The sequence below is a fragment of the Artemia franciscana genome, chromosome 19 (genome assembly GCF_032884065.1).
Source record: "Artemia franciscana chromosome 19, ASM3288406v1, whole genome shotgun sequence".
Lineage (NCBI taxonomy): Eukaryota > Metazoa > Arthropoda > Branchiopoda > Anostraca > Artemiidae > Artemia > Artemia franciscana.
The window spans coordinates 34,892,091-34,919,222 of NC_088881.1; the positions used below are offsets into that span (position 1 = coordinate 34,892,091).

Below are 27,132 nucleotides of genomic sequence, written 5' to 3' on the forward strand. Positions count from 1 at the left end.
TCTTGCTCTTCATGCTAAATTCTTTAGCACTTTTACAAAAAAAAGCTTTCAATTCTAATCAAACGGCCCTTGAGTTTCAGGAGTCGTTCTTAAAAAATTTGGGACAAATAGTCAAACTTAGAAACGCAAAAAAAAATCCATCAAAACTTGGTAAAACTGGCAACCCCCCACCCAGACAATTCAGGTAATTGGCATAGTAATACTGGTTTCGGTAAAAACCAGGTTCAGTTAAAACCAGATCAGTACCAGGTTCGGTACTGATCGCTTTCTCCGTCAAAATCAAGCAAGAACATTTATCTTATAACTTAAGTTGCCCGTCACCTGGCAATGGGGGTGAGCTAACAAAGTTAATCCCAATAGGGCCTTACCGGTGTTCGTAAATGGTCTTTTCGGAAATTATTGGCTTAAACCTAGATTGAATAGGGTTTTAGGCACTTTTATTGCTCATTTAGAGCATTTCATTGATCATTCTTCCGATAAATATTTCTAGCGAAACAAGAACCCGAAAATGTATCAATGTGTTTGTTTTTTATGATTGGACATCTTGTGCCCTTTTGCTAGTTAATAATACCTTGGCATTGCTCATTTTCTGTCATTTTTTGTAGAAGAAGATCACACAAATTTGAGCAGTGTACTATCTTTGGTAGGCACGTACGAAACAATTATTTTCGGAGGACTTACTTATTAAAAAACAAATTTGATTTGTTGACTTTAGTAAGAAGCGGCCAGAAATTCCGTAAGCTTTAGGATTTTGGGGACTTCCTGTGCATATCCCTGATTTTAGAGGATTCTTGATTTGATGAATTTATTTTATTTTTCACTTGTATCACCAAAAGTAGTGCTAATTCGTGTAGCTTTAAAACCATAATACCTTTATCAGGAAACTTCTAATCAAGAAGGTTGTTCGAATAAGTTAGGCCAATGATCAGTTTACACTTTGAACGAACTTGCTGAGGTATTTCATATAGGGTCATACTTTGAACGAACTTGCAGAGGTCATTTATATAGGGTCATACCTCTGTCTATAACTGCCCATTTGTGAATAAATCGCGCAGATTGGACGGAGAAAACAACTTGAAGGAAAATGCGCGTCTGTTGCGTCAATCAAGTAAAATGTAGCTATCGCAATTTCTGTCCGTCGGTCTGTTGGTCTGTCTGTCTGTTGGCCCAGGTTTTGCTAGTTCGGGCACTTCCAGATAAGCTAGGACGATGAAAGTTGGCAGGCGTATCAGGGACTAGACCAGATCAAATTAGAAATAGTCGCTTCCCCAATTCGACTATCGGGGGGGGGGAGCGAACAAGATAGTTGAGAAGAATTTCATTTGCCGATAAAACAAATGATTGTTGTTCTTAAGTGTGGCTTGCTGGTCTAGTGGTATGATTCTTGCTTAGGGTGAAGGCCTCAGGTTTGAATCCCAGACCACCACATTTTTACATGAAGAAGATCCGAATCTAGATACGTGATCAGTATAGCGATCGGCGAAAGTTGACAGGCGTGTCAGGGACTGGACCAGATTGAATTAGAAATTGTTGCTTCCCCGATTCGACCATCTGGGGAGCGGGAGTGGAAGGACGGTTAGTTCGAAAAAATTATAAAAATGAGGTATTTTTTAATTTACGAACGGATCGGATCTTAATTAAATTTGATACTTTGTAGGACCTAGTGTCTCAGAGCTCTTAGTTTAAATCCCGGCCGGATCCGGTGACATTGGGGGAGGTGGAGGGGGAAACCGGAAATCATGGAAAACGCTTAGAGTGGAGAGATCGGGATGAAACTTGGTGGGAAGAATAAGCACATGTCCTAGATACGTGATTGACATAACTGGACTGGATTCACTCTCTATAGGGGAGTTGGTGGGGGGATTTCCAGTGCTTTAGCGAGTTTGGTACTTCAAGACGATGAAAATTGGTAGGCATGCCAGAGATCTGCACAAATTCACTTGATAACAGTCATTTCCTTGATTTAACCATCTGGGGGGGGGCTGGAGGGAGGGGAAATCATAGAAGTTGAGGTATGTTTATCTCATGAATGGGTGATTGGATCGTAATGAAACTTGATATGTAGAAAAATTTTATGTTTCAGATGCTTCATTTTCAATTCGAATCCGGGGACATTGGGGGGGGGGGGGTGGAGGGGAGAAACGGAAATCTTGAAAACCGGAAATATAGGAAAACGCTTAGAGTGGAGAGATCGGGATGAAACATATGGGAAGAATGAGCACAAGTTTTAGATGCGCAATTGACATAACCGGACCAGATCTGATCTCTGTGGGGTATTTGGGGGATTTCTAGTGCTTTGGCGAGTTCGAGAATAAGCGCAAGTTCTAGATGCGTGATTGACATAACCGGACGGGATCTGATCTCTCACAAATCGTCATATCAAAAGTGTCATATGAGTTCTTGGCTCTTGTTTAGTTGATTAAGGGCTCTCAATAGGGCCTTTGGCCACTAATGCCAAAATTTAGATCTCTTAGAGGCTTAGAATAGACTCCCAGTAGATTTAACCCTTAGAAGGTCATATTATAAGGTAATAGTGAGAAATTTAAATGTCTGAAAAAAGAAATTATTCGTAAAGCTTGTGGAAGACTACCACCAATCTTGCTATGGAAAAAAAAAATACAGAGGGTGGTAATAGCAAATCTGTAATTAGATTGAAAGATCGAATTCGCAAACTTATCTTGAATTTACAGAAGCTACCATATATTGTCAGGGCAAGGCCTTATCAGAGGGGGGGGGAGCGTTACCGAGTTTGAACTCACCGCGAAATTTTTGTCCGACTTATGAAACCGTAAAAAAAAGGAGGGAAACAAATTTGTGCTGTATTTTTTGAAGTTTTTCTTGGAAAGCCCCCCCCCCTGAAAAGACTCCTCCCCCAGAGCAAAAATCCTGGATACGCCGTTGTGCCTGAGAAATAAACATTTTACTTAATTGAACTAATTCTAGCTTTAAGTAGCACTTCTTTTCTAAAAACCACGACTTCGGTTTACTGAAGAATTAAGCGGTTCGCAGCAGAAAATCATAAAATTGACAGAAGTAATCCTTAGAAGGCCGTGCTTGACAGAGGTCTCCGTAACAGAAAGTTTTTTTAAAAAGAGGTATCAACAATATATAGAGTAAAAAGACAATCATGAAAATTAAATGGATACAGTTATTTGTGGTGCTCTGGATATTCTTCGCAATAGGAGAAAATTTATGTTGTTGAATTATATTGTCAACACTAATATACAAACTAAAATTAGAGGGAGGGTGGATTCTTCTCAAGAATGACCCGCAGTTAGGAAGGAAAAAAAACTTTCACGAGGAAACTACAGTTTAACTTCTGCACCTTTCCCCCTACCATCCTCTGATTATTTATATCTCTAGCCTGGTACTAAATAAAATAAAAAAGAAATAAAAAAAACAAATGTAATCAATTTTTATTCAAGGTTTTATATTCAGCTTGATACCTTCCCTGTGTAGTGCTAGATGGCTGTGCTTGTTTTTATTGCTCGAAGACCAACTTAAATCTCTTCTTCGGTCAGTTTCACATACTGTCTGATGACACATTTTGAAGTTCTTTTTTTTGTATGCCGTCCGTATGGAGACAAAATGGTTCTCCTCTCTTGAAACCCATTTGAAAGTTGGGTCTCCTCTCTTGCTTTTTCAGCCTACTTTTTATCTGTGATCATTGATGACTTTTTCTTGTAGGCCGAAGCCCGTGACAAAGATCGTCAAAAGAAAGAAGCCAAAAAGATGAAAATGCTTGAAGCTTCTCTTCGTCACCTATTTACATCGATTGGTGTAAAATATGATGAGAGTTGGGAGAAAATCAGGGAAGAGGTCAGGAATGACCCCAGTTTTAATGCTATCACCCTTGAATCGGAACGAATAAGGATTTTTAAGGTAAGAATTAACTATTTATTCGCTGTTCATTATTATTTTAATAATTGTTATTATTTTTTATTTATATTTATTTATTATTGAAGTTAGTCATTTATTATCTAAACGATTATTTGAGTTTTTAATGAACGCTTAATGTTTCGCTGAACTAAGTTAAGTTTCGAAAATCACAGCAAAAATGACGATTAAAGGCAACCAGTGAATGAACAAACGTTTAAAAAAATAGTCAAACCCTGAAAAAGTTTGAATTGTATTAAAAGAAGCTTATAGTTAAAGAGTTTAACGTCATTGTTTTGTTATGTACTTCCTGTGAAAACTACCGTCAGCTTTGAGCGAAAAAGTAAAATCATAAATTCGTGAAGAAAAGGTCATCGAATAAGAAATGGTCATGAATGGGAAAACAAAGCCTACTAATATTCTTAAATCCTTTATTATAAACTTTAATAACGCAATATAAAGCATGCTTTATAAAGCATGGCGTAACTACTGCTACTTCCAACAACTCATTGCAACTATAGGCCTCCTAAGGCCCACCCAGTTTCGTACGCTCTTCCTCCACCTGATCTATTCAAAACTTTACCTTTGACTCTATCCCAGGAGGTTTGACTTCCCTTATAACTTTATGCAAACACTTCCCGCTCCTTATGGGGACAATTAATTTTTCGTCTGACTCTAGATGGTTTGCCAGAAAGCACAATCTTTGACAATCTATCCACTGGTGGATCCAGGGGACGGGGGGGCCTCTCCCCCAAGATTTTTTTGGTGCCCTCATTCCGTGCTTCTTTTCTTTTTTACGCTCTTTTTTTAAACAAACTTGTTAATTTTGGTAATTATTGGTGCCCTTGTTAAATTACCCCCCTCCCTCCCCCCAAGAGTTTGCTGTAGATCCGCCTCTGATTCTATCATCCATCTTTTGTAAAACCTGACCTAGCCATCTTAACCCCTCTCTCACTATTGCCCCCTAAAATTGAGTCAAACCACATTTTCCGTACGGTTTAGTGGTTTATGCACGGTCAATCCACCCAGTTCTTAAAACCATCTATAAATATGACGCCATATTATAGATTACAGCTATTCAGAGAGGTTCCATTAGCCTATGCCGATTCTGGCGCTTGGAATTTCCAGCGAACGTATCTTTAATTTTCTTTTTTTTTTACTTTGGCCTGAAGGGCAGGGAAGAAAAATATTCATTTACCCTAAACAAAGTAGTATTGCCGCGCCAAATAGGATTGGCATCCCCCGAAAGCTTCAACTTAATACCCTTAGCTTATCTCTTTTTACAGATAAAGCCGATATTTGTTTTTTTATAGGAAAGATTTCTTTAAAGTTTTTAAGGATCACAATAAAAAACCAACCTGAGTGCCTATTTATTCTCTTTAATTTCTTTTAGTTTTGCTTACCTTATTTTTTTTAATTTTATTTTTTGTTGTTTTTTTTTACTGCTTTAATCTCTTTTACAGAATTCAACAAACGAAAATTAGCGAAAACAGGAATAATATTTTAAACACAGCAGTCGACAAAAAAATAGCTACAAACTTTAAATAGTAACGTAATTCGAATATTTCGACCTCATGTTGGGAAGTCTTTATCAACGAAAATAAGAAAAAAAGATTGGAGATAACTTTAAAAAAAGAATTAATGTAAAAAAATTACATATGTCCTAGGCTCAAACGGTTACAATTAAATTCAGATAAAATAGATTATTTATTTTTTTAAATCTTACTTGTAACGTATGATTGTACATAAAAGGTTAAGAAATAATAAAACTATAGATGAAATCTATGGATACAGGTTAAGAAAACTTATTTTCAAGGGAGTTTTTTATTTGTTAATCTTTCTGCGGTATGTTTACTCTTTCCAGTATTGATTTCATCCTGGCTTTTGCTTATAATGTTGACACTTGTTTGGGGACAATTATGCTACATGCTAATGTTTAAATTATTTGAAATGTTGACCTGTCTTCTAATTAAGCTATAGTAAATCAGATTGAATATATATTCCTCTTCATCTCTTTTGATACTAATATTCTCGAAGATAATTTTTAATTTGTAATTTCTCGGAAACTTTGTAGAAGTCTGATACAAGTATCAATTATTTTCGTTTTATCAAAAGTATACTATGGTGCCAAAGGTCACCATTTTTTTTCATTTTGTCCACTGCTTTGTTTAGAATTATAGACTATCCAAATGTTCACTTTATTTTCATTTGTCAAGTTCTTTAGATAAAAAGGCAGTGTGGTCTAAGAAATTATTTATTCTCTTTTATTTCCCCTTGAAGGATTAAAACAGATTAATATCTTTTATAAATTTAAGTATATACTAATCTATAGAATAGAAGTTAAGTTTATTATAATGCAGTCCTTCCCTAATTACTCCTATCAAGATTTCCCCCTGTCTTCCACAGAAAATATAGCCTGTCTCGGGTTTTCTAATGCAAGTTTACTGTCTATGAAATTGAATTTTCAACGGCTTTACTGGTTAATCTTGGATGTTTATTAAAGAATAACTGTATATTCCTTTATTGAGTTTTAACCTGGTTTGAGGGATTTCGAATTTGCTTAAGAACCTCAAGGTTATGCATTTTGAATTTTGTGAAATCTCATTTTAAGTACAAAGCATATTCCTTTGTTCATTTTTTTTGTTGCTGCTCTGGTTTTGGTTTTTATAAAGTTTCTCCAATCGATCAAACTCTTGTTTTGGTTAACTATTTTATAATTGACTAGTGTATCGATTAATTAGCAGAGTTTTCAAATCAGAAAGAAAAGTGAATGGTTGAAGAATTTGCAGTTTGGGATCTTTAGGTATGACACTATATTCTTTGCGCTCAAAGGTTTGGTTCTCAGAGACTGAATAGTATGTTGATCCTCTCACGTTTGTGGCAGGATCGAAGTAGTTGATAAAGCTTTAGATCAAGTTTTATTTTCAAATTTGGGTTTATAATAGTTTTGCTATATTTATTGTTTCGTTCCTTTTCTATTGTTCAACGTGGCAACACCGACGGAAATGCTATTCCTTTTTTTTCTCCTTTATAAATTACAACAGATTAGTATCTTTTAAGGTACTAATTTATGTAGATAAAAATTATATATGTTATAATGCTACTCTTCCTTAATAACTTATCTCAAGTTTCGACTTGTGCGTTCACATGAAATGCTGGGTTTCTTAGCTTTCCCTACACAAGTTCACTGTCTACAAGTATTTAAAAATGTAAAATGTAAATAATTAAAAGAAAATTTTAGTAGAAAATTCTTTGGCACAGCCTGGCCACATCCCCAGTCCTTTGCCCAAGCCCCCAAAAACTCACGAAAGCTAACCCTCTTTTAAATAAGAATTTTGCTGTCTTCTAAGCAAAATTAAGGTCATGTGATTTGCATTTTTCATTTCTAATCCAAGTAGAAAATGATAATACAGCAGGAATTTTTTTTTTTTTTTTTTTTTTTTTTTTTTTTTTTTTTTTTTTTTTAAACTTAATTCAACTCAATATTGTGTTGTGAGTTTTTGGCCTAAAATTGATCTTCAAAGTTTTTATCCATATTTCCAACATGTCTCGTTGTAAAAAATGACGCAAAAATTTCTACTGCTGTTGTAAAAAAAAAAAAAACTAACTATGAGAAAAATGAGTAACATAGTCAAAATATCAATTAGGTTAAGATTACCGATTAAACTTGACAAAAATTACAAGCGGCAATAAAAGCGAATTTATTGAAGAGGTAAGATGTAACTTGGCAAGATGGAGGGAAGATTTTGGCTGTTTTTTCTTATTTATTTTTAAGAAGAAGAGTAAAGTTCTAAAATTACGCCCGTCTTTTGCAATCAATACCCTTTAGCCCGTTGGTTTTTTTCCGTTGTCCAATATCCCTTTTCATTTTCAATGTACCTGTGTTTTTGTTAGTTTTGTTTTACCTAGTTTGTTAGTTTTACCTTTTGTTAGTTTGTTAGTTTTGTTGTACCTGTTTTGTCTGTGTTAGCTGTTAGCTGTTTTTCTACAGAACTCAGTGTTTCTTTTTTGTTTTCGGAATTTTTGAATATTTTTTTTTTCATTAAATGCCTAATTTCTAAGAGCATCAAGCCTTAGAAGATCATTGATTAGAGTTCAAATATTATCATATTGTTATATTATTATATATATTAAATGTATTATACAGTATATATTACTATATTATTGCAACAAATAGTATGATGAACCTTGTGACAGCACTGCAACACCAAGAAAGTCTATGGTTGAACTTGACTGTGGCAAAGGGACAACAAGGTGTCCCTTGTGGTGAATATGGTAGGTATGCTAGGGACAGTATCTAGGTTAGTTACTATGAGGCCAGAGTCTCTGGAAGTTTAGGTTTGGCAAGCCGAGAAGGCCGCCTCCCCGGGTTAAATGTTGAGGTTAAGGAGAACTGGGGTGAAGAAGTTTATCTAAAAAGGGATTAAGTCCGGAACATTTAAAATTGATAATTGGAATTTTATGCCTCTTGAAGAACGAAGTAATTATTTAGGGAGCCCCAGATTGAGGGAGGGTTCTTAAAGTTGCTCTATGTGTGGAGAGATGGAAGAGCCTTTGCATCATTTTTTACGAGAATGTAAGCAATTGAGGGACTTGCGGCTGGAAATATTTGGTAGGTAGGTCGGGGGGGGAGAGATTGCATTTTGGAATTTTGAAAAGTCGGTGTTATTTAGATATAAATAATATTGGAAGCTTCGTCCAGGTAGGTATGAGGCATCGTGAGGGTTTTCTTGAATAATCAATTTTAATGTTCTGTAAATTTCCGAAGAATTGAAAAGAATTTTATTTTAAAAATTTCTATTACAGCATGGTTGTCGAATTTGAATTTTATGTAAAAAAAAAAACTATAGATACTATGTATGCATATATCATATTCAAAAAACTTGACCTTCACGTTAGACGTAATTCATTGTACAAATTACATAAAACAGAAGAATCAACACGTAGTTAATAAGTCAAAAATAAAAAGTAAATATATAGCAATAAAATTAATAACTGGTTTTCCTGGTTATTATGCAGCTCAACCAAACTCGGAACAAAGCTCTTGCGATATCTGTCACGTTTAGCGGGAATGGGAGTCAGTTTGGGGACTTTTTGGGATTTTATACGGGACGGTCTATTGCGGGTGGGATGGTAGGGGTCGGGGATGATGGACTGTAATTGGGGAACAGCACAGGAAGTTCCTTCTCTCGGCCAACGTGGTGAACTTGAACTTACCTAGTAGATAATGATATGCAACCTTTCGTTCACTATTTATTATTCTAAGTGCTCCGTTTTGGAATTTTCAATCATGTAGATATGCTCTGAAGAAAGACCAAAATGCCACACTGGACAAGTAATCTCGAGTATTGGCCGAATAAAAGAACAATAACGTTGGAGAAGGTCCTTAGGGGGGCAAGAAAATTCTATCAAAAGTTTTAGAAGGGAAACCGAAGGGGAAGCTTGTTTAAGGATGACTTGAACATGGGCGTCCCACTTCAAGTTAGCAGTGATTGTCACTCCAAGTAGTTTAATGCATGTGACAGAGATTTTGGGAGGAATGGGTTTTGTGTAAGTGGGGATGATGTTACAAAATTAACCGTTTGAACTGACGATTTATTAGGGTTTACTTTCATCTTCGAAAAAGAAGCCTCCTGTGTGACATCGTCAAGTAATGTCATAATTGAGCTCTTAATATTTCGTCGACATCATTAATATTTCGTATTTTGTTGGCAAACCTCAAACGCAGACAGGTCGTCCACATACTTCCATCGCTCTTTGTGGTCAGTCATGAGGCTATTAACCATTATAAGGAATAAAATTGGACTCTTCAGAGTTCCCTGGGACACCCCAAAAATAACAGGAAGGGGATCGGAATCAACATTTTTACTTAAGCACTTGAGAACGATTTGTTTAAAAGGAGGCAACCTTTTTAACTAGAAAGGGACTCACTTGAAACTCCGTCAGTAGTTTATTTACCTGGATATTGTTGTCAGTTAGGTCGAATGCTTTCTTGAGATCAATTAATATAAGATTCAACCAAGTATCGGGGTTTTCATGGTTTTTAAGAATGGTGTCAAGAAGACTAACAAGGTAGTGTGAAGTAGATGTCTCCTTCAGGTTTCCAAATTGTTGTACGTATTGTTGTTGTATTTTTTTGCTTGTTTGTTGTGTGTCACCATGACCGATTAGGGCATTTATGTGAATAAAAATATATAATTATCTACACCCTAGAAACTGGTGCAATGCTAGAAGTCCTCAGGTGGCGCTGCTTTGTGATGAGTTGTTAATAGTTGTAGTAATAATACTTGGATTACTTTTCCTTAGCCAGTGTTTTAGACAGTATTTTAGTTTGCAGCAATTTGACTAGTAAAGCCAGTGATTGCGATTATTTCAGTATATAGAGGGTGGGATTCCTCGTTAAGCTTGTTGGACCCCCCCCCCCGGATATTTTTCTGCGAATTTGCTTCTAAATCACACATCTTAGGGATTTCAACCTGCAATGCTAAACAAATTATCTGAAACAAATCTTCAATACCCAGTTGCAAAATATCTCCACCTACAACTTGTCGGTAGTTTTGGCTATGTGCATCTAGGAGTTTGATATTTCACACATTTCACCTATATAGCTTCTTTTTCCCGGTGTTCATTGTTTCACCCGATTTCTTTTTATTAAGCCTTTTCTAGTTTTTCCATTTTTAAGGCTAATCGTCACTGGTATCTTAGAGGAGGGGAAATAACACAATTGGTCTATGAAATTGTTTTTGATGTAATTTACTCTCTAACAGAATTCGTTGCTTAGGGACACTTTTCAGTTGATTGCATCTACCAATTTGTTTTATGTATTTGAGTCTCTTTGTATTTGTTCATCTTTTCCGTTGACACTTTTTAGAATTTGTTGCCATTGAGATGAACATAAACACAGATAAAGTGATGATTAACTAAAATTCGATTTAGTTTATTTCTTGGGTTGTTTGGGTAAAGAGCAAAACTGGGTCGAAAATTTGCCTTTAGCTGCTCTGTTATTAAAATTTTCGTGATGAATGTGAAGAAAAATAAACGCAAAAGGGATTTACAGTCTTTAAAAGTAAACTGTTTCTGTTTTATAACATAATATTGATTGACAAAGTTATTCTTTCTTTTTGAATGTTTCAAAAAAGGACTAAAAACTAACAGTAAACCTGAGTCATACTTCTGCTTCTAGTCGGACTTTTGTAAACGTGGCTTGTGTTGTCTGTGGATAAAATTTACGCGAAAAGGATTTACAATTTTTAAAACTATTTAAATTTCAATTTTTGTGTTACAAGATGTGCAACTTGATCTGCCTCAATGTCTCAAAATAATAATACAAAAGATCACAAAAAAGGCATCTAGTGGGTCTGTCTCAGTAAGCTTCCGATCAGTCTGCGCTAAGGGGGCGATAAGCGGGCCCTACTCATCACTAGTCCAAAAGACACAGTTCAGAAAAATTGCGAAGTAGTCTTCAAAAAGACCAATGTACACTCAAGCGTCTAATAAATTTCGTCGCAACTAGAAATTCTCCTATAAGATTTTTTTTTCTCCGCGCATCTAAGATGTAAAAATGTTCCGCTTTTTTTTCTCTGTGTGTATGTTTTTATGGATTGAAGGAGTGTGTCTGTTGTCTAATCTACATTCAAATGATTAATAAATGTTTATGCTATTACGAAAAATTTAAAGAATCTTGGAAGAGATTTGTAAAATTCGAGTAGATTTTGGAGGCGGTAGTAGTCAGGCCCTAAAGAGTCCATTTTTTAACTTAATTGCTTGGTCTTCCCAAAGGGTCTGTCGATAACCTTGTACTTAGTGTAATGTTTGATTTATTAAGGTTTATGATGAAATTTCTTGGACATAATCAGTAATATGCTTTTAATTATTTTTTCTAATTTTTACCTAAAAGGCGGAAAGATCGTGCCTCCTTATCCAACCTTTTTTTTAATGGCACTTGGTATTTACCCAGTGACATATAGCGATCGCAAATTCTGTCGATCTCTCTGTCTGTCAATCTGTCTGTCCCGGTTTCGCTAGTTTAGGCACTTCCAAATAAGCTAGGACGATGAAATTTGGCAACGCGTATCAGGGGCCAGACCAGATTAAATTAGAAATAATCATTTCTCCGATTCGACCATCTGGGGGGGGGGGTTAATTCGAAAAACTTGGAAAAGATTTGGTATTTTTAACTTACGAACAGGTGGTTGGATCTTAATGAAATTTGATATTTAGAAGGATATCGTGCCTCAGAGCTCTTATTTTAAATCCCAACCGTATCTGGTGATATTGGGCGGAGTTGGAGGGGGAACCTAAAATCTTGGAAAACGCTTAGAGTCGAGGGATCGGGATGAAACTTGTGGGAAAAGTAAGCCCAAGTCCTAGATACGTGATTGACATAATCGGAACGGATTCGTTCTCTTTGGGGGAGTTGGGGGGAGGGTTAATCCTAAAATATCAAAAAAATAGGTATTTTTAACTTATTGAGGAGTAATTGGATCTTGATGAAAATCATATTTAGAAATCTTGATTAGTGCCCCTCCCCTTGTCTCCGTAAAATTCTCATGGCAAATTAACAAAATTTTATTTACTAACAAAATTTTGTCAACTGCGTCCTCTGTTTTAATAAAAGTAAAATTGCAGAATGATTATGATATATTTGAAATTATGCGCCCCTAAAATTTTGCGCCCGGAGCAAATGTCCCCCGTCTCTCCCATAAAAACCACCTCTGCCTTTTGCCTGTTTCTGTGTTGTTTTGTGTTATTTTGTTTTTTTTTTTTTTTTTTTTTTTTTTTTTTTTTTTTTTTTTTTTTTTTTTTTTTACTGGCCCCCCTCATCTCAATAAGAAAAATCGTACGTGCCTGCCAGGTGGATTTTGCTATCCTTTAGTATGAGCTTCAGTCGCTTTATTCAAGAAAAAGAAAATTGTTAATACTCGTTGGAAAGGATTATCGTCAGTTCACGATGCCAGGAATTTTGCAGCCAGAATTAAAACCACATTGGGCTCGCTAACAAAACATTTATGTACAGGCCATGTTCTTAAAAAGCACCTAGATGCTTTTTAAAAAGCATCACTGGTTTAAAGGACGCCATTCAGGAAAATTGGGAAGCAGAGTCTCCCAAAAAGACCAGTGTGCACTCAAGCGTCCAATAAACTTCGTCGGAACTAGATGTTTTTATCAAACAGTTCGTGGTAACGAATTGTAAGTAAGGAGCCATCCGGTTCAATAGTAACCGAAATTTCAAAAAAAAATTTGATACCGATAGATACATCAAAAGAATCGAATTTTTATGCTGATTTCAAATATATAAGTTTCATCAAGTTTAGTCTTACCAATCAAAGGTTACGAGCCTGAGAAAATCTGCCTTATTTTCAAAAAAAAGGGAAACACCCCCTAAAAGTAAAAGAATCTTAATGGAAATCGCAGAGTCAGATTCAACGTATCAGAGAACCCTACTGTAGAGGTCTCAAGCTCCTATCTGCAAAAATTGAATTTGTATTTTTTGGCAGAAGAAAGATCACGGATGCATCTTTATTTGTTTTTTTTTCTCCATGGGTGACCCAGCGGTCCTAGAATATCGTGACAGGACTTATTCAAATGGAAATTAAAAGTTATTGTGCCCTTTTCATGCGACCAAAAAAACTGGAGGGTAACTAGGCCCCCTCCCACGCTCATTTTCCCAAAATTAGCCGATCAAAATTTTGAGATAGCCCTTTTGTTGAGCAACGTCGAAAAATCTAATAACTATATCTTTGAGGATATCTCCCATAGTCCCCGGGGGAAGGGTGGCAGGTTGTGAACTTTGTCCATTACATATAGCATTGGTTATTGGAAGTATACAAACGTTTTCATGGGGGAAGTGACTTCGCGAGGCAGGGGGCTCCAGATTTCCCAGCATTATTTAAAAAACAATCAGAAATTAAATAAAAACAATTTTTTTTTCAACTGAAAGTAAGGAGCAGCATTAAAACTTAAAACGAACAGAAATTATTACGTATATGAGGGGTCGGCCCCTTAGTCAATACCTTCCTCTGTACACTAAAGATTTTTTAGTACTTTCAAAAGAGCTATTTATTCTAGTTAAAAGGTCTTGGTGATTTAGGGGTCATTCTTAAAGAATTGGAAGAAAATTCGAACTTCAGCGTAAAGAGCGAGGTGTTGACTGACGTGGTGAACTCCCTCATTGACGTGATAACTTCTGTTCGTTCTAAGTTTTAATGTTGCTGCTTACTTTTAGTTGAAATTACTTGTTTTTTATTTAATTCTCCACGGACATAAGATTTAAAAATGACCCCATTTTTTTCTTCTCTCTCTCTCTCTCTCCTCTCTCTCTCTCTCTCTTCTCTCTCTCTCTCTCTCCCTCTCTCTCTCTCTCTCCTCTCTCCTCTCTCCTCTCTCACTCCTCTCTCTCCTCTCTCTCTCTCTCTCTCTCTCTCTCCTCTCCTCTCTCTCTCTCTCTCCTCTCTCTCTCTCTCTCTCTCTCTCCTCTCTCTCTCTCTCTCTCTCTCTTTCTCTCTTTGTATGTTTTTTGCGGATTCAAGGAATGTGTCTGTTCTTAAATTTAATCCAAATTTAAAATGTCAATCTATTGGAAAAATTTAGAAGATTTTGGAATAAATATGTAAAATCGAGAAGTTTTTGGTGGGACCCTTGTATTTATTTTACTGTTTGATTTATTAAGGCTTATGATTAAATTTCTTGGACATATCGGTATTATGCTTTTAATTACTTTTCCTAGTTTCTAACTAAAAGGCGGGAGGGGGTCATGCCTCTGTATTTAACCTTCTTTTTTTATTATACAGGCAATTACTTGTGGAAGTCGCTAACAATTTTGACTCGTCTTCCGGCAGAGATACTCCCATAAAGCGGGCACAAACGACTAAGGGAAGGGCCTGCCCTCTTCTCGTAGGAGGTTCTGGTCTCACTTCCGCCTGGAGCAAAATATTGATTAGGGCTCCTCCTCCTTTATCTCCTAAAAAATTTTCATTCCAAATTTTAACAAAATTTTCATTTATTAAAAAAAATTCTGTAAACTGCCCCCTCTACTTTATTTTAATAAAGGTAAAATCACAGAATGATTATAACCGTTTGATTATATATTTGAAACTATGTGCCCCTAAAATGTTTGTGCCCATGGCAAGTGCCCCCTTTGTCTTCCCCCTAAAACCGCCTTTGGCTTTTCCCTTCCAAAATATTGACATTTCTATTATAATTTCTTAAGATATCCCTACAGTTTGTCTTGTTTTGTGTTGTATTTTTTTATTTGCCCCCCCCCCATCTTAATAAGAACAATTGTACGTGCCTGCCATGTGGATTTTACTATCTTTTAGTATGATCTTCAGTCGCTTTATTCAAGAAAAAAAAATTGTTAATACTAACAGGAAAGGGATTACTGTCAGTTCATGGCGCCAGGAATCTTGCAGCCAGAACTTAAAAGGACCTGGCCAGTTCGTGCTCGCTAAGAAACATTATTTATAGGTCATACTTTATTCTAGATGCTTTTAAAAAAAGAGTCTTAATAATAAATTTTTGGGAACTCTTGGGATTCCACATTTGTGCTTTGTCCATTTGCAAAATGAGATTATTTTCTCTGTTGAAAAGCTCTTAGTGCTTCAAGTATATTTGAAGGGATTCACTTTACACTTTCCTAAATCTATATTCTTGATTTATAAACACATTCGGTCGTGTTGTTTAAAATTATTCTTCTGCTTTGTTTTTGGTGTTTTATTTTAAATTCTCAACTTGCTTAAAAAAGAGAGTTGTAGTTATTTTGCCTCTGGCCTCATTGATGCTCTGGCATTTAGAGCGTTTACGGAGATGTTGCCCTACTTTAATTTGGGCTAATTGTTATTGTTTTTAAGCTTGAATTATTGTATGTCTTTATTTCTGGTTGTTTTAGGTTCCAAAGTTACTCTTATCTTTTCTCGGAAATGTTTTTTCTAAAAATGTACATAGATATATATATATATATATATATATATATATATATATATATATATATATATATATATATATATATATATTGTAACATAATTTAGTCAGATTGCTTTATTATTATTTTTACAGGAGTATCAAAGGGATTTAGAGGAAGCCTGTAGTCATCACCACGCAAAAGGAAAGAAGGCAAAGAAGAACCGCAAAACTAGAAAATATACTCCGTCTGATTCTGAATCCGTAAGTTTTTTTTTCACCCAGTTCAACTTAGATATACGCAAAGGCCGGGGGGGGGAGTTATAGGATGATGCATTATCCAAGAAATTTTTAGGACCCACCCATTAGAAACTCTTCTTAAATACCATAAATGAGTTAATATCTGGTAGTTTTGGTGTAAAAAGATACTGATTTTTAGGTATTTGCTTATAAGCCATAAGATGTTGGCTTTTATTCTCGGATGCGGTTAATTATGGATGTGATTGATTTTTATGCTCGAGTGAACAGTTTTCCATAACAAAATTCCTTAATAGGTACTAATGTCATTGATGTCAAGGTCCTATGAACAAATTTGACCCCTCTGTTTGTTTTTTTTCTTAGTTTTATTTTTAATAACAAAATCACGACCAACAACCATGGTTAAAAAATAAACAAAAATTAATTTCAAACTAAAAAGACTCAGAGAAATATAAAATTTCTCGCATGTTCAATTTGAGCAAAATATAAATTATTGACTTTTTTACTCAGAACTAAATTTAACTTTAACCTAACTAAAATTTAACCTAATTTTCAAGATTTATCCTTAAAATTCGACCTAATTGAGGTAAAATTTAACTTTTCCCCGGGTTTAAAGTTGCACATGAGCTTTTAAAACCGACTAGGTGTTAATAATGGTGGAGTTTTTCTTTTTATTTCTCCAGAATAAAGGAATAAAACGGTACAAAGGTGCACTGTTTGTGCGTATTTTTGTGTGTGCGAAAATATTTTAGCATGATCCTAGAGCAAGCATGAATAAAAGTTATTGCTGAGAAATGGGATTTAAATTTATAGAATCAATAAAAGGGGTTAAAGCCTAATTCGGGATTGAATATATTGGTTGGTATGAACGGAAGAGTGGCGTTGAGGCCAATGCTCCACTATCCCTCTTTCGGATTCTAGGATTCTTACGGTTTTCTTATATTTCCATATAACTTGGCTATTTTTTGTATGTCTTCAGCTACCCCTCCCACCAACTTAATTAATGCTTAACCGACCTTTGTGAAGCTGCCTTCATTGTTAGGTTGAAGAATATGGGGCATAAAAAATTAACTTTTTGGATTTCTTTCTTTCGTGTGACTTCTTACAGGGTTTGTACGAAGATTCGAATACTGTATGCTTGAATCGCGAATTCTTCCTTTTTTAAACTTTTTTACGTAGCTCTTTGGCCAAAATTTCTGGTTCGAATATAGATAAAAAATAGCTAGATAATTTTTTTGAGATTGCATTAAACAATTCATGGTAACGAACTGTAATTAAGGAGCGCCACGGCCTAATAGTAATCAAAGCTCTGTAAAACTTAATTTTGATAACAATACATACATCAAAAAATTAACTTTTCATACTGATTCGAAATAAATAAAATTCATCAAGTTTAGTGTCACCCATCAATTCGAGTCTGATTTTCAAAAAAAGGGGAAAATACCCTAAAAAAAATCTTAATGAATAGCGATCTTAATGAATAATTCTCCATCAGATTCAGCATATTAGAGAACCCTACTCTACAGGTTTCAGGCTCCTATTCACAAAATGTGAAATTTCGTATTTTTTGGCAGAAGAAAGGTCACGGATACGTCTTTATTTATTTTTTTTTCTTCCAGAGGTGATCATATCGAACCAACGGTTCTAGGAGATAGGGAAAGAGCTCTTTCGAACAAAAGCAATAATTTCTAGTGCCCTTTTTAAATGACTAAAAGATTGGTGGGCTTCTAACCCTCCCTCACGTCTATTTTTCCCCAAAGACATCTGATCAAAACTTTAAGATATCTGTTTGATTCAGCAATGCTAAAAGGTCCAGTAACTATGCTTTTAGTATTGACATGACCCTCCATAGTCCCAGGGAAAAGGGCTGTAAGTTACGCAATTCTAAGTTAAGCATAAAGAGCGAGGGCTGCGGGCCCCTCATATACAGAATATTTTCTGTTTGTTTAAAGTTTCAATGTTGCTCCTTCTCTTCAGTTAGAAAAAACATGTTTTTCTTATTTAATCTAAAAAAGAAATGATTCTAATCCCAGTTACCGTAAAATTACCCGAGCTATCTTATAGATGTTGTTTGTTTTTTTCGTAGTTATCAGAAAGCGAAGATGAGGAAAAACGCATGAAGAAAAAAGGCTATCGATCTAGTGATGAATCATCTGAAAGCGAATCAGAGAGGAGGTCTACAAAAAGCAAGAAAAAGAAGAACAGGGAAAGGAGCCGATCGGTAATTTTTTTAGTTAAAAATTGCGCGTATGATGGGTTGTCCCAGTAATTTGCTTTATAAACTCAAATTATTTTACTGGTTTCTAGAAGTTCAACCATTATCCCAGTGTATTTAATATATTTTCTGTGATATTTTCAGTCCAATTTCTGTTTAATTTTTTTTATCTTTTTCCGATTCTTAATGATGTTTATATTATTGTTTGGTAAGTAATGTCATAATTCTGGCTCAGTGGCTGGATAGATCTGAAACTTGTAAAGCCAATACTATGTGTCACAGGTAACATTTGGCTTCAGTGGTGTGCCTGTCTGTGTGCAGACACCATGGCACTGCTGCACCTGACACACTAATTCGGTGCAGCTACAGTGTTCTTATTGCAGACTCCACTTTTGGTACCGTTACCATCTGTAATATTTGATTAATATTTAAATAGAAGTGAAAATTCCTATACTCTCCAGTAAAGATTTTGGGACACATCAGTTGCCCACCATTCTTCATGTCTCCGCCTTCTTTAATTAAATTGAATTGAATTTATATATAACCCGGCATAATACACATGAAAAACGGAGTATAATGTGAATAAAAGAAAAGAGGAAAAATAAAATGACCTAATAAACTACACAAAAACTTTGCAACACTTCACCTTACTTAAAAACAATTAAAACATACAAAAGCAAAACATTCATTGAATCAAAATAGCGCTCCATGGGTGCCGACCAATTCTACTATTATAAGCTTCTATGCTTTTTCTGATAGAAGCATTCGGGTCTATGATGCCGTATCTTTTAATGACCCAGGAGTTGCTTGACCATGGTGGAAGGGCAAGCAGGTATTTGGCATACCGGAAATAGATTCGCCGAAGCTCCTTAGTCTCGGTTATCGTAAACGTACGCCAAAAAGGTGCAAGGTATAGGAAATTCGTGAGTGAAGAATTTATTTTAATATTTATTCTGTGGTAAATACGTTCTGAGACCATACTGGCTCTGTTTTTTTGTTTTTGTTTTTTGTTTTTTTTCTTTGTTTTCTTTGAGCACTGAGGACGACTTGGCGGAGGTCCTTGTCGAAATATTTGCTTGTTTTTCAATATTTAGCTACTGGCTGATAAAATCCTCGTTTTTTCACCTATTTGTTTTTTCTCTTTTCATTTTTTGTTCCCTTTCTTTGTTCTCATATGTTATTCTGTGGTAGCAACTGAAGCTGTTGTAGTGACTCAAAAGAAAATCTCACTTTGCGCGTGCCTTAATGTGTCCCATTTCTGAACCAAATTTCCTCTACTGCTTAATATTTGTACTGTGACTTCTGGGCTTGCGACATGGAATGAAGAGGATATTTGTTAACATGAAAATAATAGAGAAAATAAATTATTTGTTAGCTACTATTCAATATCGAATGAATGAACGAATTTACTTCCCAGTAAAAGACATAACGTTACTCGTGGAGAAATATATTGAAAATTAAAACGAGCAAAAAAAAAAGCACAAATATATGTATGGGAGAGAAGAGGATCTATTCCTCCGCCATTAATTGGATATCTCTACCGCCATCAGAGTAATCTGACAGTATTACTGGGGGTCAAGGTCACTCTAACACGCCGCAGATCTCAAAGCATCCTGCCCATGCCGATTTTTATCAACCGGTAAGGTTTTGACAAGTGTACTTCCCTCGGGGCGTGAAAGTCCCACGCTAATTGGCCCGACCGCCATGGCCCTTGAGCTTAACTATTGCCTGAAAATTTTTTTCCCTCTGGAAAGAGATCTTCTATCGCAGAGCTTTCTCTCTATGATCTAACTCTCCCTATACTCAAATCACCAATCTCCCTCTAGGCTAATAATAAAGAAGTCAAACTAAAAACAATTAGCTTACTTCTCATCAAATCAGACGTAAAGAATAACCTCGTCACCACACGAAATTCGCGATAAAAAGTTCGAATATGGATAAAACCTTTTATTAGGCAGTGATAATTAACAAAAGATACTAAATTTTTTTGTTGCATGTACAGTGACCGTCATCAGCAGAAAGACATCAGTGACCTTCGTCATCAGTATTTCTGCTGATGACGATCACTGTACATGTGACCGAAATATTCAGTATTTTTTGTGAATTATCAGTGTCAAATAAAACAATTTATTCCTTTTGGGCGTATTGGAACTTTTATTTATTGTCATGGAAAGACAGTGTGGTCTTCGAAATTACCTAGGACTACATTAAAAGTCACCTGGGGTGCGGTGTGCGAACACCAGCCAATCAAAACCCTCTGAGGGTGTTAAATATAGCTAGAATGTATGGGTGAATTCTTCCTTTCACCCCCAATCGATTTTCTGCCAAACTGGGATACAAAAATACATTTTTAACATGAATAATCACTTAGCTGCGTAGTTACCGTCCAGCTAATTTATATGCCTACGAGAGAGAAAGGGGAAAACCACAATTATTAAAAGAGAATACCAGGGATTACGAAATAAAAGGAAAGGTTGGGGGTGTCTCACCGGAAGCTCAGAGTAGGGGTAATCTAAATTAATTAGAGAAGCCAAGAAAAGGACATTTATCTGATAAATAGATGCCAATGGTCCCTGCAATATACAAGTGAAATAAGAAATAGACATTAATGTCGCAGAGCGTCGTGCAGTTCGTTTCCAGTTAATTTCGTATGGGACAATCTCTTCTGCACAATGATGTGCAGGTTGGGTATGTTATATTGGTTACTAATCACTGTGCAGCGCTTTCAGCAGAGCATAGTGTGAAAGCGATGTGTCCAAAATTGACGGAATTAAGACCATATTGTAAGCTTATTCTTATCAGATAAAAAAAGCCCAGAATGGAGAGCGCTAGAACATGTGGTGTAACCGTCGCCGAAATTGCTGGGTCCGAATTTGTTGACTGTACGAAGCTTTCAAAAATACAAGCTCGAAGCTTTTTGGATTTTTCTAGCACACACTGTCACTGCCGGTTGGCAACCATGGATTTAGCAACTTGGTGTCATCAAAAATGTTCGATGTTGCAAATATTGATATTTTGTCATCACTTTTATTTTGACAGATCTCGTTGATAGCCTTCCCTGACGTGATACAAGTTGAGTTCTACTAATCTTCGTAGTAAGATTCTTGAGCTGGGTTGTTTGCTTGGCCGGATTAGCTGCTGCTGAACTATCAACCTGCGCTTAGGTGATGACATAATTCTGAGATCCTTCTTGGTGGGTTGGAAGGGAGGGGGAATGGCCTCCCAAATTATGTATTTTGGACAGTGGATTGGTAATTCTGAAAATATTGCTCAACGACTCTTCTAGCTTGTGTTTTAGTTCATAAAGCCACAAAACAGACTCAGTTTGAAATTTTCGTAGGGATCTCGGTTTGGTATGCAGAGTTTGTAGCAAGGAGGGCCGGCCTTTGGAGGTAAGTCTGGGCCATGTACACTGACTCATATGTAGCAAAAATTGGGTGAGGTTTGGTGCGAATCGAAACTTCCTGTGAGGTTGGGTGATAGTTTTTACCGCTAGTGCTTAGAGTAGCAAGGTTGTCTACGAAACTAGAAACGCTGTCCTCGGTCTGAAATGCAATTTTCCGAGGGGGTGAATTTCTCTTCATGACGGATGTTGTAGAAAGTTAGATTCCTTTGTCAAAGGTGACTTCAGAGAATATACTTGGACCTCAGAAGCATCCTTAGAGGAACAGTTTTTGACAAAACCAGTTCTCGTTTGATATCCGAGCATCATTTTGATCACACTTTTCATATCCTGTCTGAAAAAAAGAATTATACCCTCAAAATTGAACTGAATTAGAAAGCAATTAATCTGCGTTCAGAACAGATTAGTCTTAGTCTTACTATTTTGTATACCAAGAGGTTAAAAAAACAAAAAGAAAGGTAAATCACAAGGTATTAACAGGTGAGGTGCTAGCTCTAAACTGAAATGTTGATTGGGAAACAGAAATTTTGTGTTGAAGCATCTTAGATAGATTGATAAATGGATATATACATATATATATATATATATATATATATATATATATATATATATATATATATATATATATATATATATTATATATATATATATATATATATATATATATATATATATATATATATTTATATATATATATATATATCGTTTATTGAGTAAAAACTCTAGCAAATCCAATTTGGGTGTTGTTAAAAAATCAAAATTAATTCCACTTGTTATATATGCAGGCGGTCAATTGAGGGGGCTAGGAAGGGAAAGCGACCTCCTGCTTTTTTATTTTGACAAATAACTTGTTGGTATTTTTGATAAAAATAACTTCTTTGTATTTTCATTGAAAAAAGAGAAAAAATATCACCCCCTCCGCCCTCTCTCTAGATTTTGGAAAACTCATTTTACCCCCTTCTGCATTTTCGCGAATTTGTGTCCCTGTACTCATGTTAACAAAACACGTCTTAAACGAATAAAATGAATGATTATTTTTTACTTTATTTTTACTAGAGTCGGTTGAGAAAGAGTGCAGACATTTGAAAGCATCTGGTGGTAAATTTGGTGATGTATTTTTTCCTTTTCTAGAGTAAATTGTCAAATTTTAAAAGTAGCGTCTTCCATCTGAGATTCTTTAGTTTTGAGACACGCAATGTATCTTCTTAATCGAGCTGTTAACGTGGTAGTGTTTTCCTTTTTGAGGGGGAGGGGGTACATTTGCCCTCCTCCTAATTTTTAAAAGACACCTTTTTGGGGATATTTTCATTGAAAGTGCCAATTTTGGCATTTAATTGAACAATTCAAAAATCCACAAATTTTCCCCCTTCCTAAATATTTTTGAATTGGCGTCACTGTGTTTATGGCCTATAGTAATCGAGACTGCCCTTCTGCAAAAAAAAAAAAAAAATGAAACGAGCTGATTTTTGCTGATGCAAAGATAAAAAATGGAATGTCTTATCATTGATTTGTATGCTTCCTTCACTTATTCTTGCTCATCCTAGTGCATTTTTGAAGATAATTCCTCATGTCCCCTATTTCTAGCTAAAACTTCATTTGATGTGAAAAAAAAATAGTGGATTTAAATGTTGTTATTTCGAATATTCTTTCAAATCGTTTTATTCTTAATCAAACTAATATCTGAAGTTGATTTCGAATAGTCACCATTTCGAATAGTCAACTTGTTGGATGATGGTGATTTTGAATAGTCACCTTGTTATGTCGAATAGTTTTTTGAATCCTTTGTACAGACATCTATCTTTTTAATAGACTATTTTTTTTAATCCTGTCTTTTTCTTTATCATAAAAAGTGTTCTCCTGTGATGCCAATGATGTTGGCTTCTGCTAGTGAAATTAAAATATTCTTTTTTGCAGCGATCTCGTTCACGTGATAGAAGGAAATCTTCATCAAGAAGGCGTGCCGAAGAAAGCAGCCCGGATAGTCGGAATGGGGAAAAGAACAGTATGGAAGAAGGGGAACTATCAGAAGATGAACTTGAACAGAAGCGATTTCAGTTGCTTAAAGAGCTTCAGGGTGATGAGTAGACCGAGTACAAAAAGGTTAGACATATTTTGGGTTTGCAAAGTTTTGTCTCCTAAATTCAATACCTAAATGCTCATTATGAAAAAGTACTTGAATCCCCCCCCTCCTTTTTCTGAAAATCACCTTTTTTAACATTTTTATCATAAAAAAGTCTCTGCCCCGTAGAGTTTCATAAATAATTTTTTGATATCTTGAAAAAAAAAAATCTCCCTCCCCGCTAGATTTTTGTGACTTAATACCACTATTCTCCCTAAGTCTCAACAATCTAACAGTATATTTCCAAACATAATGACGGTCAAAGTCGGTCCTTCACGGTTGGGGTGGGAGACGTCGTAAAGAAAAATTTAAGGGGAATGGGAACTACTTGGGATGGTGTAAAGAGGGGTGCTTTGAATAGATTGGGGTGGAAGTGGAGCTTACGTAGCTGTGTTGGCCTCGGGTCAACAAATGAACTAGCCTCTTTTTATAAAATCCCTATAAGAGGGGAATTAAAGCCAGGTTTTCTTCTCACTCAATTGGACTATCTGTCTTGGCTTTTTCTACAATTAGCCATGACTTGATTCCCACAACTATTCCATTTTGAATTAAAATGAAATAGTTGTGGGCATCAAGTCGTGGCTAATTGTAGAAAGAAAGCCAAGACAGATAGACCAATTGAGTGAGAAGAAAACCTGGCATTAATTCCCCCCTTGTTAGGATTGTATAAAAAGAAGTAGGAGCTTCGTGCTGCGGTGAGTTGTTATTAGTAGCACGAAGCACGTATATTTCGTGTATTTGGATGTTTCCAAATGCACGAATACTTATAATACACGATAATTATTAGTGGTATTATTAGTGTAATTATTATTAGGGATTAGTGTAATATACGATTAGTGTTTTAGTATATTTCCAAATATGTTACTTTCTTGTTAGCTTGTTATTTTTAACGAAAGGATTCTAGATTATTTTTCTTTTTTTGTGTATATTGGATGCTCCTGTTATCTTGAATTAATTTAGTGAATAAAGATGTTCTATTCTCAAAAACCATTATGAGTACCCATAATTATTATGCAAGGATATTTTTAGAGGTCATTGTTTTCTTTTTGATTTGGTTTGTATTAAAAAATATGATGCAATTCAAATAAACATTTGTGACACATTGGGAGGTTTCAATGGTTTTTCTCTTCTCTCCCAAACCCTTCCGTTTTTCATACCGGTTACACCAGTTTCTGGTTTCCGGTTTAAGGGTAAGGCATCCTGCTCAGTAATACCCCAAAATGTGTCAGAGGTTTTTTCAATTATTTGTTTGTCTTTCTTTTTGAGGATCATAGTTCCTGCCTCATAATAAGAACATATCCCCTTATCCTAAAATCGTCTCCGGAAGGTTGCCTCATCAGCCTCGTCTATTTTTTTCGGCGGAAAGTCGTACGTTTGCTGGCCAAGCTCTACTCAGCTTTTTCTGTTCATTCTATTCTTTCTTATTCTGGAATTTTCTCTTAATCTTAAGAAAAATATTATTTTTAAAGAATTCAGATAATTCGACCGGATTCTTATTAGAAAATTTGCAGTTTCTGATATAACAAAAAAAAACTGGGAACATGGCACAGAAGGATCTCAAACGCCTGCACAGAAAGTTGCACAGATTGCACATAAAACTCAATGCAGCCAGCGTCTGTATTACACCGCATCCTCTTTTATTTGTGCTACTCCATGATACTGTTGTATAGAGTGGGTGTAAAATAAATACTGATAATAATTGAGATTAGCAAATACATCTTACAGCTCAAACTACTTCAATAACTGGTCTTATTAACTCGGCAGTTTTTTTTTTTTTTTTTTTCTGCTGGCAAATTATATGCAAAAAGTTATTTCAATAAAATAATTATATATAATAGCAAAAACAGTCGGAATCCTGGGCCAACAGAAAAAGAGCACTTTTCTTCTAGTACTTTGCCGAAGCTAACAAAATATTGAACTGGATAAACTGAAAGACGTTTGGTATGCAATAACTAGCTCCTTTAAACTAGTTAAAGTTTTTTAATGGAATTTGCTTTTGTCTTTAAGAGTTGCCAAACTTTGTAAGCAAAGTTTGGGAAAAATAAGTAGCTTTCTTAAACATTGCTTGAATAAAGTCAAACACTATTGTTTTTAAAAGAAAAGTTGTTTTGCCATATATAATGCGAATTCTTCTAATATTCAAGTGCCTACCTCCTCCCCTCCTCTTGTTTTTCTGGACTTCTGAAAATAACATTTTTTATTAAGTTATATATGTAAAGCTAAGATCCACTTTTGAAAGTCGTAAATACTAAACGAAAAAAAATATATAATGGGAATATAAAAATATGAAAAATAAATGTTTTAAATATAATATGAACAAAATATAAAAATAAAAAAAAAAATATATAATGGGAATCTTCTGATAGTCAAGTGCCTACCTCCACCCCTTCTCTTGTTTTTCCGGACTCACCAAAATAACATTTGTTATTAAGTTATAAGTGCAAAGCTAAGATCCACTTTTGAAAATCGTAAATACTAAACGAAAAAAAACTATGGCTTTTAATTTTAATGTACAATAATATATTATTTTATTAAAAAAAAAAGTTGCTAGTTGTAAGTTGTGTGTATTTAAACATTGCTTAATAAAGCCAAATATTATCGTTTTTAAAAGAAAAGTTGTTTTACCATACATAATACTAATTCTTCTAATATTCAAGTGTTTACCCCCTCCCCTCCTTGGTTTTTCTACTTCTGAAAACAACCCTTGGTATTAAGTTATATATGCAAAGTTGTGATATTATTTAGTTTAAAAAGACAATTTCTAGTTGCGAGTTTTTAATTCTTACGCGGCAGCATTCAACAACCTTAAAATCTAGTACAACATGGTTTTCAAGAGAAAAACTCAAAATAAAAAAAAATTTCGAAGAAGTATATATATATTTTTTATAACGTACAAGTATCTAATGTGTCAGAACGAAGTAAAATCTATTTTATATGCTTTCATCGTTTTGGCCTTAAGGGTATTAGTTAATATAAAAAGTCTCTATCGTGAAGAAAGTTCAACTGCTTAACGTAAAAGTAACTGATGAAAAACGTTTTAAGAAGCGAGAGATAAAGAAACAATTATTTCAAATCTTGAGAGGACAAACTTTTTCCTTTATCTTTCTTTGGAAAGTTTTATTGAGTTATAACCGAGATTTTACGGCTGTTTAATCAGGGAGAAAAGGTATAATTGGGTTAGAGAGATTAGGGAAAAGTAACATTGTGAGAGAGAGGGGTCGAGTGTTCGTAAGAATGAAATGTAAGTGAGTGCTAGTTCTCCTTTCCCCAAGGAGAGTGAGGTTCACTGATGAAGAAGGGATATTCTTCATTAAAAATGATTCTTGGGGCCTTTTTGAAGGCCTATCCTGTCCGATAATCCTT

The 27,132-nt window shown here is 35.2% G+C and overlaps 1 protein-coding gene across 4 annotated transcripts in view; it reads left to right on the top strand.

Moving 5' to 3' along the window:
• Window positions 1-27,132, top strand: part of LOC136039601 (pre-mRNA-processing factor 40 homolog A-like) — a 122,108-nt gene that overhangs the window by 83,602 nt on the left and 11,374 nt on the right. For all 4 annotated transcript variants that reach the window (XM_065723471.1, XM_065723470.1, XM_065723472.1 and 1 more), the window contains exons 12-15: window positions 3,688-3,882; window positions 15,931-16,038; window positions 18,119-18,253; window positions 23,565-23,750. In XM_065723471.1, coding sequence (XP_065579543.1) covers window positions 3,688-3,882; window positions 15,931-16,038; window positions 18,119-18,253; window positions 23,565-23,735 — 609 coding nt within the window. In that variant the 3' untranslated portion in view covers window positions 23,736-23,750. The remainder of the gene's footprint in view (window positions 1-3,687; window positions 3,883-15,930; window positions 16,039-18,118; window positions 18,254-23,564; window positions 23,751-27,132) is intronic.